This window comes from Marmota marmota, unplaced genomic scaffold, assembly GCF_001458135.2.
Source record: "Marmota marmota marmota unplaced genomic scaffold, marMar, whole genome shotgun sequence".
NCBI classification, from domain to species: Eukaryota; Metazoa; Chordata; class Mammalia; order Rodentia; family Sciuridae; genus Marmota; species Marmota marmota.
In genome coordinates this window covers 13,712,987-13,727,429 of record NW_026000174.1, presented here as the reverse complement: position 1 = coordinate 13,727,429, position 14,443 = coordinate 13,712,987, and the positions used below count along the sequence as shown (strand labels likewise).

Here is a 14,443-nt window from a genome sequence, read left to right as displayed (position 1 = left end):
AGATATATATGTGTGTGTGTGTGTGTGTGTGTGTGTGTGTGTGTGTGTGTGTGTATAAAATTAAGAAGCAAGGAAAGTGGAGTTCATTGTGGCAAATTGTGGGGCAGTGGTAGTAACATCTAGGTTTGGGGGCAGCAATGCCAGCAGAGCAAGTGGTAGCCTCAGGGTCCAGTGTTTGGGGCAGGGATAGAGATAGCAGTGGTGTCCTTACTGAATTGGTTTTGTTGTGATTTAGGTTAAGATCATACTTGCCTTGACTTTTTGTTTATACCATCCTTTAAAAACACTTTATTTTAAAATACAATTCACAAGGGCTAGGGATGTGGCTCAAGCGGTAGCGTGCTCGCCTGGTATGCGTGTGGCCCTGGTTCGATCCTCAGCACCACATACAAACAAAAATGTTATGTCCGCCGATAACTAAAAAATAAATATTAAAAAATTCTCTCTCTCTCTTAAAAAAAAGTGTTCCTGTGAATGTACCTTTATAAAAAAATAAAATAAAATTCACACACCACATAATTTTCTGATTTAGAGGTACAATTCAATAACTTTTTAGTGTAGTCATGGATATGTGAAACTATCACCATAGTCAATTTTAGAACATTTTGATAATTTCAAAGAAACCCCATCCATATGCTTTAGCACTTTCAACATCTCCCTGACCCCATCCCTCCTCAGCTCTGAACAACTGCTAATCTAATTTCTGTCTTTAGGTTTCCCTATTTTGGATTTTCATATGAATGGAATCGTACAATATGTGGTCATTGTGACTGGCTGATTCCATTTTGCATGTCTGAAGATCTGTCTATATTGTAGCATGTATTAGTACTCCATTCCTGTATGTATCTAAATAATATTACATTGTATATAATTTTTTGTTTACAGTTTTGTCTCTTACAAATAATGTTGCTATAAACATTCATGTACTAGTTTTTTACAACCATAAAGCCTTTGTCTCTTTTCCTTCCGGGGCCAGTCCTTAGCCCCAGGATAAAAGGGCTCTTATTGTCTAATGCGACATACTTCCTAGTACCTTTAGGAGTTTAGCCTTCCCCATACTGTGATATAAACCAATGAGATTCAGAGGGGGAGAGTTATTTCCTTGAGGTTACACAACTAGTCAATGGCACAGCCAGGATTAGAATCTAGGACTCCTTAAGCAAATTTAATGTTCTTTCCCTATTCTGTGCTTCTGTACATTAGTACGACAAATGTTTTTAACCTCTGTATTCACAGGATATATGGAAGGAGCAGAGAATATGGAGTCCAGAGATGTGATTTCTACTCCTGGATTTGTCATTCTGTGATCTTGGCCAAGTAATTTGACATCTCCAGGCCTCAGCTATCTCATCCAAAAAGCAGTGGATGGGGTGGGGGACCTCAGGGGAGAGGAGCACAATCTTAAATGCCTCCAGCCTCCAGCAGGTGTTACTGTTTCACTTATTCCATTATATTTTATTCACTCATAATCGGTTCCTTCTTGATTACAATGTAGAGCAGAGACAGGTATTTGCATTCCAAAGGACAAATTCTGTTGCAATTTTGGATTCTTTCTTTCTTTCTTTTTTTTTTTTTTTTTTTTTTTTTTGTACTGGGGATTGAACTCAGGGGTGCTTAACCCACTGAGTCACACCCCAGCCCTTTTTTTATATTTTATTTGGAGACAGGGTCTCATTGAGTTGCTTAGCACCTCACTAAGTTGCTGAGACTGGCTTTGAATTTGCAATCCTCCTGCCTCAGCCTCCTGAGCCACTGGGATTACAGGCGTGTGCCACCACACCCGGCACTTTTTTTTCCATTTTGTTGCTTTTTCATCTCACATCTTGTGCATATTTTTCTCATGGTTCTTCTCAAGTTTTACTTTCATGATGGCATTTTAGGTTATGTTCTGGGAACACATATGCACTGTGCTTGCTTCCCTCTCATAAAGAGATGTGTTCTTCTCCAGGCCCTCTTCTTTGAAAACTTATGGTCTTCTCATTCTGGGTCCTATTTTCTTACTTTTATTGAAGGTGTGATCAAGAAATATTTTACTTGTAAGTAAAAGGCTTAAGAAAAATAACAGTACAACACCTGGATAACGGCAAAAGAACTTGACCTAAGTGTTGGGGAGAACATGGTGAAATAATAAGGACTTTGGTTTACAATAGAGCCTGTGACTTGACAGAAGATGGCAGCCAGATATTTGGATTTTTTTCTTAAAAGCCCAAAATGTAAATTTAATGTGAAATCTTTCTTTCTTTCTTTCTTTCTTTCTTTCTTTCTTTCTTTCTTTCTTTCTTTCTTTCTTTCTTTCTTTCCTTCATCCAGACCATTAATTCAATTAAATTTCATCCCACAGAACTTTCTCTACTTGGCCGCTGTGGTGCTGTCTTCATTGTTATTCTTCATGTGAGGAAGGAACACGAGCAGGAGATGGAAAAAGAGAGGTGACTCTGCCATCTGCTGCTCATTAGCGGTATGTACCTGCAGTGTACAGGGTTCCTGTGCTCCCCTCATAAAGGGTCAGATGTGGAAGGCATTGTGGTGGGGCATCTACTCCAGTGTGTGTGTGAGGCACATAGAGGCCTTACATTCCAACACTCAGAAACCTCTAGCCAGCAGCTCATGATTTGGGGAGCATCAGCCGTGTGCTAGTGCAGGGGCCAAAGAGTGGCTGGAGAAAGGTGGCAGGAGAGCAGAAAGGACTACAATGGGAAACACCAGAATAGTTTGGAGGCCATTGTAGATCTCAGGACCAAATGCTGAGGCGGGAAAATGGAAAGAAAAGAGTTGGTGTAAAAAAAGTACAAAAAGAAAATCTGACTGGATAAGGTCAGACACAGGGTGAAGGGGTGTGTCTGTGGGTGCCTGCCAAGGAGTTACACTTTATGCTACTGATTACTTTTCATAAACTTCAGTTTGATCATTCATTAACTCTAGCCCAAGGAAAACAATACAAAAGAAAACAAAAAGGAAAAAAATGTTGTAAAATACCCAACATTTCCAGCCTATTTTGGCTTCCTACTGACATCAGGACAGAAGGTAATTGTCACCAGGTAGACACTAAATGTTCATCACTAACCCCAGCCAGCTACCCCTACTAGTCTATCAGGAATCCTACACTGAGTGGGAGTCAAGTAGTTTGAGTATGAGTCCCAAGGGCATTCATTTCATGGCTGTGTGACCTTGGGAAAAGTCACCAACACCTCAGAGTTTAGTTTTCTCATCTTTAATTTAATAGTCAAAATGATGGGGCAACCATGACAGTGACTCCCTTTGTGCTGAGACAAGCTGCAAATGACCTCTGTCATCCTTTTGAATCCTCACAACCCCATGGAATGGGTACTGCCATTACTCCCATTGTTCAGGTGAGGACATTGAGGCTCTAAAAATGGAGTATCTTGCTCACAGTCACATGACTAGAAAGTGGAAGAGCTATAATCCAACCCCAGACTGTTTAGCTATAAGGCTTTGTTGCTGAGTTTTTGTCTTAGTTATCTTTCATTATAAAATGAATTACCCTGAAATGTAGAGGCTTAAAAGAACAACCTTTTTTTTTTAAGCTCACAATTCCATAATTTAGTAGATTTACATAGCACATAATTCTGGTCTCAGCCAGCTCAGCTGATCTGTGTTGGACTAGCATGTGTCTAACATGGCCTCACTCACATATTTGGTGACTGGCAATTGGCCGGGGCACCTTGGTTCTCCTCCATGTGGCCTTTCATCCTCCAGCAGGCTAGTTAGGCCATCACATGCATGGTGGCCCCAGGATTCCAAGAGTAACAAGAGAGGACAAGCCTCCATGCTCAAGAATGTTTCTAGTCACAGCAGATCACAAAGCCAAAACAGTGTGGAAGGACACTTCCAGAAAGTGTAGGTATGAAGAAGGGAAATAACTTTTGCCCGTTTTTATAGTCTGCCATGGTTGCTATGTTATAATATCTGACTATCTCACAAAATTTATCAAATGAGATAAAGGACTTGAATAAGATTTGTAAACTTCTGTGAAGTACCACCCAGAAGAGAGGTGTTGTTTAATTATTAGCATTTATATTACACTAATACCTCAAACTCAATATGTCTGATTATTCTCCCCATTTTACAGATGAGGAAACTGAGGTCCAGATAAGTCAGATGCCTTGCCAATCTGAACAATGGTCTCCGCAGTGCTTGTTAGCACCTGGATTCTTTATTGCCTTGTTCTCTAACCAGTGTTCCTGAGTGGGTCTTGTTTTCCCAACTTAACCAAAAGTCCTAGAGAACTTAGAATCTGTGTGTGTGTGTGTGTGTGTGTGTGTGTTTGCACTTTCTTCCAGGCTTATAAATGGTCGCCTTCTCCTTGTATATTCACATGGCCTTCTTTCTACCATGTGTTAATGTCCTAATCGCCTCTTCTTATAAAGACACAGATCATATTAGATTAAGGCCATCCTAATGATCTCATTTTAACTTACGTACCTCTTTAAAAACTATCTCCAAATACAGTCACATTCTGAGTTGCTAGAGGTTAGGACTTCAACATATGAATCTAGGGGTGGGGGAGTAGCCATTCAATTTATAACAAAAGCCATAACACAAAAGACTATATATTGTATGGTTCCATTTGAATGAAATTTCTAGAATAGACAAACCTATAGAGACAGAAATGAAAGCAGTGGTTGCCTGGGGCTGGGGAGTGGAAGCAGATATTAACTGCATGAGTAGGAAATAAGACCACAGTGGAATTCTTGGGGGGTGTGTGGTGGTGGTGGGGTGATCCAAGTGTTCTAAAATTTTAATTTTGATGGTTGCACAACTCTGTAAATTTACTTGAACTCATCCAACTATATACTTAAAATGGGTGGATATGATATATATCCATGATATATATATATTGTTATATGATATATATATTGATATATGATATATATTCATGATATATATATTGTTCCCCAATTCAAATAAAGTAGTGGAAGCCCTGAAAAGACTGTCACCTGGGGCAGGTGGTCAAGATCTGTTTGGCATTAAAACCATCTTTCTGGGGGTGGAGGACAGGCTAAAGGAGGGGGAACTGCAGGCAGGGAGAGCTGTGGGGAGGCAGCTTTATGCTACGGGATAAGCAATCAGGGTGGGAACAAACGTAGAGCCTATTCTTAAGAGAGGTAATCTGGAGGGAACATGGCTCCTTGAGACTGCCACAGAGGCGGCCAGCTTCCTGGAGGAGGAAAGGCCTTGTGAAAGTGCCCAGCAGATGGATAGTGCCTTTGTCTGGCTTAGCAGAGTACTGAGAGGCAGAGATTGTTGACAGGGGCTGTGGATGTATTTCTGGGTATGAGTCAGCTCTGAGAACAAGGACGGGTGGAAGGTAGTCAGAAGCCCAACCCTTTAGGGTGGGAAATGAGAGGTATTTCTCACTGACCTGCAATCCCACAGTCCCCAGCCCCATCTGGTCACACCATAGTCTGGAGGCTCACTTGTGGCCCAGCCATGACAATGCTGATTAACATGCATTTACTGTTCTTCTCTGTGCCAGTTCCCATCTGCACCAGAGATGAATGGGATTCAGACAGGCCCAGCCTTGAGGAGATCACAGAAAATTCAGGGAGAGAGATGTGTAAGATGTGGACACCTCGATAACTTTATTATTCATTTATTTATTTTCTTCTTTCTTTAAGAGATTATGAGAATCTATGATAAACTACCCTGCAGGGACATAACCAGAGCTTATGACCACCTGGTATTTGAGTAGAGATGGAAGGAATGGGGTTGCATGAAACAAGGGAGGTTTACAAGTGACACCCCTGGCCCCTGCAACAAGGGAAAAGAAACAGATACCATAGGCAGATATGCAGCACTGGGATGCTGATTGAAGGAAAGAAATTTCAGAGAGGAGAGACCTTGGGTGGAAATTTTAAGGCGTGAACTATGGTAAACTATGCACTGTCCCCTTCACCTCCAGTCCTCACATCCTTAGTAACCTACCCAAGTCCTCAAATGTTTTATATGATTGCATCTGTGAAAATCAGAAGCTAAAATACAATGAGGCCAATGCCAGAGAGGGACAGACAGCAGCATGGTCTGGGCTAGGTACATACCCATCAGGAGGCTGTAAGAGGAAGGCCAAAAGAGAAAGAGGGTGATGTTTCAACCTGTAGGAAAAGTGGGAAGTGAAGGCGCCTGGCTGTGAAAGAAAACACATGCTGTTGTCTGGGGCTGGCCCATCGGTGCAGTCTGACTCTGCTGAAGAGGGAAGTGAGAGAGGACAGATCAGAAGTGCCTCAAGCAAGTCCTTTTCTTTTCTTTTTGGAGCTGAGGATTGCTTAACCACTGAGCCTCATCCCCAGCCCTATTTTATATTTTATTTTGAGACAGGGTCTCGCCAAGTTGCTCAGGACCTCCCTGAATTGCTGAGGCTGAGTTTGAACTCCTCCTGCCTCAGGCTCTGGAGGCCCTGGGATTACAGGCGTGCGCCACCGCGCCTGGCTATATAGCATGCTCTTCTTCTTTGCTAAAAATTGGGACTTTATTCTGAAATCCACTGGGAACCACGGAGGGATTTTAAGCAGGGAATAACACCATCATTAACCACATGTCACTTTTTCCATATTAATTGACTCAAGTACTTCAACATTTTCGGAACTGAAGAACTCTGCTTTGTCCAGCGTTTGGTCCAAGACTCCTTCACTGCAGCCCAAAGACTCACATCTTTGGGTTTTAAAAACATTATTCTGGAACAAATTTTAAAGTGGGCTAGGGTGCAAGGCCATAGGCCCTTCCGCCTGGCGCAGGGTTCTTCTGCCGGCCACCCACCAGCCCCCCAGCATCAGCTTCCAGGATATCCCGGCGCTTAGCAAGACCAACTAGAGGGCACCACCAGCACCCAGAGTAGTCCAGCCAGGAGCGTGATAGAGTGGCGCACCATGACTATGAAAGAAAGCTGGGCCTTCCTGTCTCCAAGCCATTCAAGACATGAGAAAAATGCTTTCTGAAAGCAGTTCATTTTTGAAGAGTGTGATTCTTGGAAGCATTTTATGGGCTTTGATCACTCTGCTAGGCTATGTTAGAATTGGTCCTGGAAATACAGTGCACCACCATGAGCATCATTATGTACCAGCTCCTAACAAAGAAAATCTCTTGAAAGTTTCAGAGGATGAACTCAGTCAGAGCTCACTAAGAGCATGCAGGTATATTGTATCATCCTTTTAAAACCCCAAGATGTGAGTTTTGGGGCTGCAGTGAAGGATTCTTGAACCAAACACCGTGACAAAGCAGAGTTCTTCAGTTTTGAAAATGTTGAAATATTTGAGTCAATTAATATGGAAAGAAGTGACATGTGGTTGGTTAGTGATGAGAAAAGCTTACAAATACACCTTTGATAAGTATGGCGACCAATACAACTGGTTCTTCCTTGTGCACCCCACTACATTTGTATAGTTGAAAATCTAAAGTATTTTTTGTTAAAAAAGGATCCATCACAACCTTTCTATATAGGTCACACTATAAAACATGGAGACCTTGAATATGTGAGTGTGGAAGGAGGAATTGTTTTAAACGTAGAATCAATGGAAAGACTTCACAGTCTTCTCAGTGTCCCTAAAAAAAGCGTCCTGAACAGGGAGGAATGATTTGGAAGATATCTGAAGATAAGCAGCTAGCAGTCTGCCTGAAATATGCTGGAGTATTCGCAGAAAATGCAGAAGATACAGATGGAAAAGATGTATTTAATACCAAATCTATTGGGCTTTTTATTAAAGAAGCAATGACTAATCACTCCAACCAGGTGGTAGAAGGATGTTGTTCAGATATGGCTGTTACTCTTAATGGACTGACTCCTAATCATATAATGATATATGGGGTATACCATCTTAAGGCATTTGGACATCTTTTCAATGTTGTGATTTTCTTGCCTCCAAAGGATTCTGACAATGACTGAGAAATGGAACAAGAGCATGTGTTTGATCACCATATAAGACATTGTCATTGTTTGTAATACAATATAATCACACATTAAAGTTTACTAGTACATTTTTAAATAGGGTGGAATTTTTCCCTTAAAACACATATGAAAAATTCAAGTGTGTTAAAAAGAAATGTTTTAAAAATAATTTTGCAAATAAAGGATATAATCATAAATATATTTTTAAGTGGGCTAGGGCAAGACGGGGCAGATTAGAATAGAGATGAGCCTAGAGAATATGAGGAGTAGCATGAATTTCCCCTTTCAGCAGAAAAACAAAAGAAAAAAGCAGACTGATAATAAGGAGGCTCTGAAATAGGGCAGGTGCAGGGAGATCTGAAGTATATGGAGGCATCTTCCTGGGGGAATGAGAAAGGGAACTAGAGGAGAGAGAGTTTGGGAAAGTCCTCCATTTGAGGACTTACTCCAGAGCCTTGGAAGAAAATATTGAAAGGTAAGACACTTCAGTGAGTCAGCCCAAAGTGTATGGAGAGCTTCCAAAAGTTCCATGTATCAAAAATATATGTATAGGAGTGTTTGAAGCCTCCCTCCAGGGTCTCTAGCAGCCGTGTAGCTCTCTTGCAGCTCTCAAAACAGGTTAATATCTGGCTTGGTCCTAAGTTTTTTCCCTAAAAGGTCACTTCTCTCACCTCATTTCTGATCACTGGGCCTTTGAAGGAAGCTGAATTTCTCCCAGTTAGCTTATCAATAATGCTCACCCTGATAACAGATCACATAATATAACAATTTCAGTGATGGAAGGAAAAGTAGACAACACCTTCTACAAACACTATTTTGTAGCTCAACAAAAGGGATTATAGAGCAGAACAGTATTTAATTCAATTTCATCCATCTATTCATTCAGTTATCAGTTCAACAAATATTTGCTAAGGGCCTACCCCATGCTAGCTTTGGCCAAGGGGTCGGGGGGCCGTGCTAAGAATCCAGAGATGAAAAGACCTTTGAAGAAGTCCCATTCTGTGGGAACTGAGACTCTACTACCTACTGTCCTACAGATTCAGGCCTTCAGTTCCTGCAGTCAGTGTCCTTCTCTAGAGAGAGGTGCCTCTAGAATGTCTGTCACACCCATTTCTAAGACACATCTCCTGCTGTTGCAGGGGCACATTTATAAGCCTCATGACCATCCTCAGCCCCACCCACTTCTCCATTCCGCAAGGTTAACTGACCAGAGTTTTTGCCACCCTGTCTTCAGTTCTTACTCCTCCTCATTCTTGAACTTGCTGAACTCTGGCTATTGTGTCTCTCACTCCTCTGGCCAATGTCACTAAAGGTCTCCTAATTACCAAGTCCAATACATTTCTATTTTTATCCAAAGCCATTTGGAATAGGCATTTGACATAGTTGATGATTCCTTCAAACTCACTTCTCCATTTCTTTCCACACTGAAACCTCCTGGGGATCTTCCTCTCTTTCAGTTTCCTTTTTAGGCATTTCCTCCTTTGCATGTCCCTTAACTACTGTTATTTAGCATTCTGCCTTCAGCTCTGTCCCTGGGTAATCTAACCCACCCCTTCCGGTAGCCTCAGTTGCCATTTATAATTTATGGATCCCCAATCTAAGCCTGCATTTAAGCACAGATATATGCCACAGCCTATTGAAGAACTCCAGTAGGTGCTCCCTGCCCATTTCCTCTCTAATAACATGATTTTTAAAACTGTTCACTTATCTATCTTGAGACAGGGCCATATGTCTCTTTTATTCTTTGGTACCTTATATATAGTGAGTTCATAAAAGGAATTCAGTGAACAATTGAAGAATTAATAAATGAGTATCTATCCAAGAGAAAGCTGTTCCCTGGCTTCCATCTACTGAAAAACATTTTGATAATGTGAGATTAAAAAAAAAAACTGAACAAATCAGGTTTAGTAATTATAAAACAGAATTGGTAAGAAAACTGTAGTTAGGGATAAGGCAATGGCCAGAGGTAGTGATAGAGATGAGCCATGTCATGGCAATCTATGGTTATGTTTCAGATTATGAGGGGGTCCGGACTATAGATCAGTGGTACACTGTGTGCTTCCCATGTGCTAAGCCCTGGGTTCAATTCCTAGCATCTATCTATCAATCAATCAATCAATAAAAGTAAATATAAAAAATTTAAAAAGAAGTAGAAACCATGGATCAAAGAAGAAAACAGAAGACATATGAAAAGAAGTAGTGATGTCAAGAGAGAGACAAGGAGGCAGAATGAGCAGCTCACTCCACTGAGACTGTGTCTGGAATGGCTTTTGCCCTTTACTGGATTCTAAAGCTGAACCCAGATGACATTTCCTCAGGAAGTCTTCCCAACCAGCAGCATTTTGGGGTCAGAGAGCAATGGTTTCTGGGAAAACCATCATGTATTTCTTCCTAGCCCTGAACAACAACCCCTTCATGTTTTAAGAATCCAGAAATGATGTGCCTACAATAAAACATTTCAGGCAGTTTCCAATTATCTTCACTTTTACCATCACTAATTCCAAAGCACCCTGCAAACCCCCAAGCAAAGGGAGAAAGGAAAAAATATATACAAAAGACATGCCAGATATGGTATGGGTCCTCCTGCTTTTTTTTTTTTTTTCCTGAATGTCTGAGAAGGTGAAGGTGGAACTGTGAACTTTTGGTAATTGAATTGAGGAATAAAGAGGCTGGTTGTGTGAAACAGGGGAACAGTATCTAAGCATGTCCTCTTGGCTCACTCTCTTAGTTTTGTTAACTGAGGGATTTTACATTGATTTTACAGAACTGATAAATTGTTTTAGAACAGGCACCTGGAGGCTTATCTCAGTGTCCCTTGGGTTCCTGCCTCCCCAGCTGCCAGGAGGGGCAGCTGTACATTCCACAATACAGACAGTCTATTCACATGTTCTCATAAATCAACTTTTTTTTTTGTGGTGCTGGGGATGGAACCCAGAACCTCATGAATTCTAGGCAAGTGCTCTAACACTGTGTTAAATTCTGGGCCCCAAAACTGTTAGCAACAAAAGGACCAGGCTGGATGCAAATTCTGGGCCCCAAAACTGTTAGCAACAAAAGGACCAGGCTGGATGCAACTGCATGGATCAGCTCAGCACAGCTTTTATTCAGGAACAGAGTGATACCTCTTATGGACCAACTTTCCTGGTGGAAAATGAGCCATTGGCCAAAGAGGGAGTGTAGGCTTATCTAGGTTACACTGAGAGGGTGACTCGATCAATGAATATGTCAGTTTGAACTATCTTTACTAGGCCAGATGGAGGGTGTGGGGCCAGTGGTCAATATGTGGGAAAGAATTTATTTAGGGCAGAATCAATGCTTTGGCCTCTTCCCATAAACTGTCATTTCAGACTTGATGGACATCTCCTCCTCAGGGCCTGTCCTATCACTGGGAAAGAATCAGTGTATTGCCTTCTCCCTCATTCCTTCTCCCTGGGCCATATTATTTTGGGGTTTGTCATTTTCTGTATCCAACAAAAACAACTTTTTAGGGGCCGGGGTTGTGGCTCAGGGGTAGAGAGCTTGCCCACCATGCATGAGGCACTGGGTTCCATCCTCAGCACCACATAATAAATAAATAAATAAATAGAGATATTGTGTCCATATTTTAAAAAAATCTTAGAAAAACACAACTCTTTAAAATAGAGGAAATATAGGCTTGTTGGGTGTTAAAAGACACAATAAAGGGTTGGGATTGTGGCTCAGAGGTAGAGGGCTTGCCTACCATGCATGAGGCATAGGGTTCGATCCTTAGCACCACATAAAAATAAAATAAAGATATTGTGCCCACCTATAACTAAAAAATAATTTTAAAAAAGACACAATAAAGGCAGCACTAGGAGTTCATTTCACATATATTTTTCCATAGTGAAAGAATATAGAATCTAGACCTAGATAGCCAAGTCTGAAGTTTTCTCCTTATGTCCTCTCATCTTCAGGCTGGGATAGTTGCCTCTTCTGGATTCTCATGGCACCCTATTCCCTTATACAACATGCTGTTTACACCCCCCAGACTGTAAACTCTCTGAGATAAAGACTATGCTGTGTGTCCCTATTAGTCACATAGAGTTTGGCATACAGGAGACCTTTAGTCATGTTTGTTGAAGGAAGGAATGATCCACTTTATCCCTTAATATCAATAATCCCTGGGCCCCTGAGAAATGATGATTGAACAGTTATGGGGCCCCTGAGTCATACTTCTTAATCTTGTACTTCATGATTTTGACCTTCTGTTTGGCTTGGAATGCTATCCCTGGGAGACCTGTGCTAGCCTTGAAACCCAGTAAGCTGGTGGAGTTTCAGAGTTGCTTCTGCAGGCCTTCTTTCCTAAGAAGCTGGCCCTCTGAGTCCAGGGATCTCCATTTGTGAGGGAGATATAGAAGGGTTTAGGCAGCCAGGACAAGATGGAGAGTGAGGAGGTCAGAGGCAGGGCTAGAACAAAGGAGCATAGAGAGGACCTTCTAAGGAGGTCAACTTCCAACAAAAGCGCTCATGAACACAAGCCAGGGACCCAATCAGACAGACACTTCTGTATTCATGCTCCGAAGCGGGGGATCCAATTAAAAAAACTAAGATAGACTTGAGGACACAAGGGGCACCAATCAATAATGGTGATGAGCTTGAGGAGATAAGGAAAGGAGGAAATTCCAGAGATCATAAAAAGAACAAGCCAAAAGGGACCCCTTCTCTCTAGAAAAGTATGTCTCTGTCGCTTTTGCAATAAACCTGCCACTTGCTTGCTCTCTCTGTGTCCTGTTCTTCAATTCTTTACTGAATGGAGAAAACAAACTCAGCACTCCTAGACAGTTAACACCTACATATAGGTAAACTGCTCTTCATCCCACCCCAACATTGAGTCCTGTCCAGCTTTTCTACTCCGTGCCCTGTCATTGTCATTAGACTCACAGCTGCCCATCATTTTGGGGATGATATGGGGATGAACAGGAAGAAAGAGGAAGGTCAGCCTTATCTATTTATCCCTTTCCTTCTTTCCCCCTGCCCTCCACCCCTCTCCCCTTTCCTCCCAGGGACTGAACCCAGGGGCACTTAACCCCTGAGCCACATCCCTAGCCCTTTTTATTTTTTTTAATTTGAGACAGGGTCTCTCAGTTACTTAGGACCTTGCTAAATTGCTGAGGCTAGCTTTGAACCTGCGATCCTCCTGCCTCAGCCTCTGGAGCCACTGGGATTACGGGCCTGTGCCACAGGCCCCCACAGGAATTGTGATCCTATGGCTCCCACTGCTGGTAGTACCTGGCACTAATATCCTACCATTTTTTGTCTGGCTTCTGCAAATACTTGGGCTGATTGATTCTGGGGAACTGCTGTGTTCTCAAGATAAGGCCCTTGTGTTAAACCTCATCCTTAAGGAGAAGAGCCTAAGGTTATGATCCTCCTGCTTCAGGATTGGGTGTAGCTGGGATTACAGGTATGTGCCAACCATGCCTGGCTTCCTTGTTTCTTTTTTTATGTATTTTTTAGATGTTGATGGACCTTTCCTTGTTTCTTATTTCACTGTTTTCCCTCTAAAATCTCACTGCTTTTAATATAATTAAATTTAGGGCAATAAACACTTATTGAGAAGTTATTAGATGCTAATGCTGTTATATTATGAAGATGGTTGTTCTAAAATTCTACTAAGTTACTTGTTTAAGCAAACCTTGTCTTGGAATCTATACGGACTTATTTCCTATTCACGCTTCTATTAACATAAAGCTGGTTTCAAATTTCGGCCTTTTTTGGTGAAGGGATAATAGAGTCTAACAAGATTTTTTTTTTTAAGATTAAAAATTTCATTCTGCGAGAGGTTTATAAGAGGAAAGACTGAGGCTCCTAAAGATTAAGTATTTAGTCTTGATCTTTGGTAGCACAGCTTAAGTTCGAAGCCTTGCCTTGCTCGCGCCCTCCTTCCCAGCTCCTCACTTCCGTTTTCTCTTACTAGCTCCACCCACTCCAGCCTGCGCAGTCTCCATGACAAGTTTGACCCTCGGACGGCTGCCGTAGCGCGTCGCCTCCGTTGCTGTGGGAAACGACCCGCGACCTGGGAGGAAGCGAAGTTGTTTCCCGCCGGCGGGAGCTGTGGCTGTGGTTGAGAGAAGGGGTCGGAGCGGGCGTGGACCAGCGCTGCAGCACGATGGCGGACCAGCTTTATCTGGAGAATATAGATGAGTTCGTCACGGACCAGAACAAGATCGTGAGGAGCTAGGACTGGGGAATGTGGGCGTGCGAGCGGGGTCTTGGGCCCGGCCAGGGCAGCGGGGCCCTTGACTCCTGTGCTTGTAGCCTCTTGGGGATTGGACGAGGGGAGGTAGGTCACCACCCCTCGTGCCCCAGGAAGAGCGAGGGCTTTTGCGGGGAGATCCTCTGGCTCACGCGCAAGTCCGCGGGTCTTGGGCGGACGTGTGGGAACTGTGCACCCGGCTGGCGCCACCGAGGTCAACGCGGAGGGCGGGGCGTTGGTTGAGAACATTTGTAAGGGTACATCTAGCTTTTCAGGTGGTTGATGTCCAGAGTCCCAGGTTTACAGTTGAGGAAATTGTGTCTTGG

General features: G+C 42.5%; 1 protein-coding gene and 1 pseudogene across 4 annotated transcripts in view; both read left to right on the top strand.

The window, feature by feature from the left end:
• The first annotated feature begins 6,508 nt into the window (after positions 1 to 6,508).
• Positions 6,509 to 7,897, top strand: LOC107160499 (annotated as a pseudogene).
• Positions 7,898 to 13,961: 6,064 nt separating this feature from the next.
• The window catches only part of Pold3 (DNA polymerase delta 3, accessory subunit), a 39,866-nt gene continuing 39,384 nt past the window's right edge, over positions 13,962 to 14,443 (top strand). For 3 of the 4 annotated variants that reach the window (XM_015477419.2, XM_015477422.2, XM_015477421.2), the window contains exon 1: positions 13,965 to 14,204. In XM_015477419.2, the coding sequence (XP_015332905.1) occupies positions 14,112 to 14,204 (93 nt within the window). In that variant the 5' untranslated portion in view covers positions 13,965 to 14,111. Of the gene's footprint in view, positions 14,205 to 14,443 lie in introns of all 4 variants that reach the window. The other variant, XM_015477420.2, reaches the window with a different exon arrangement.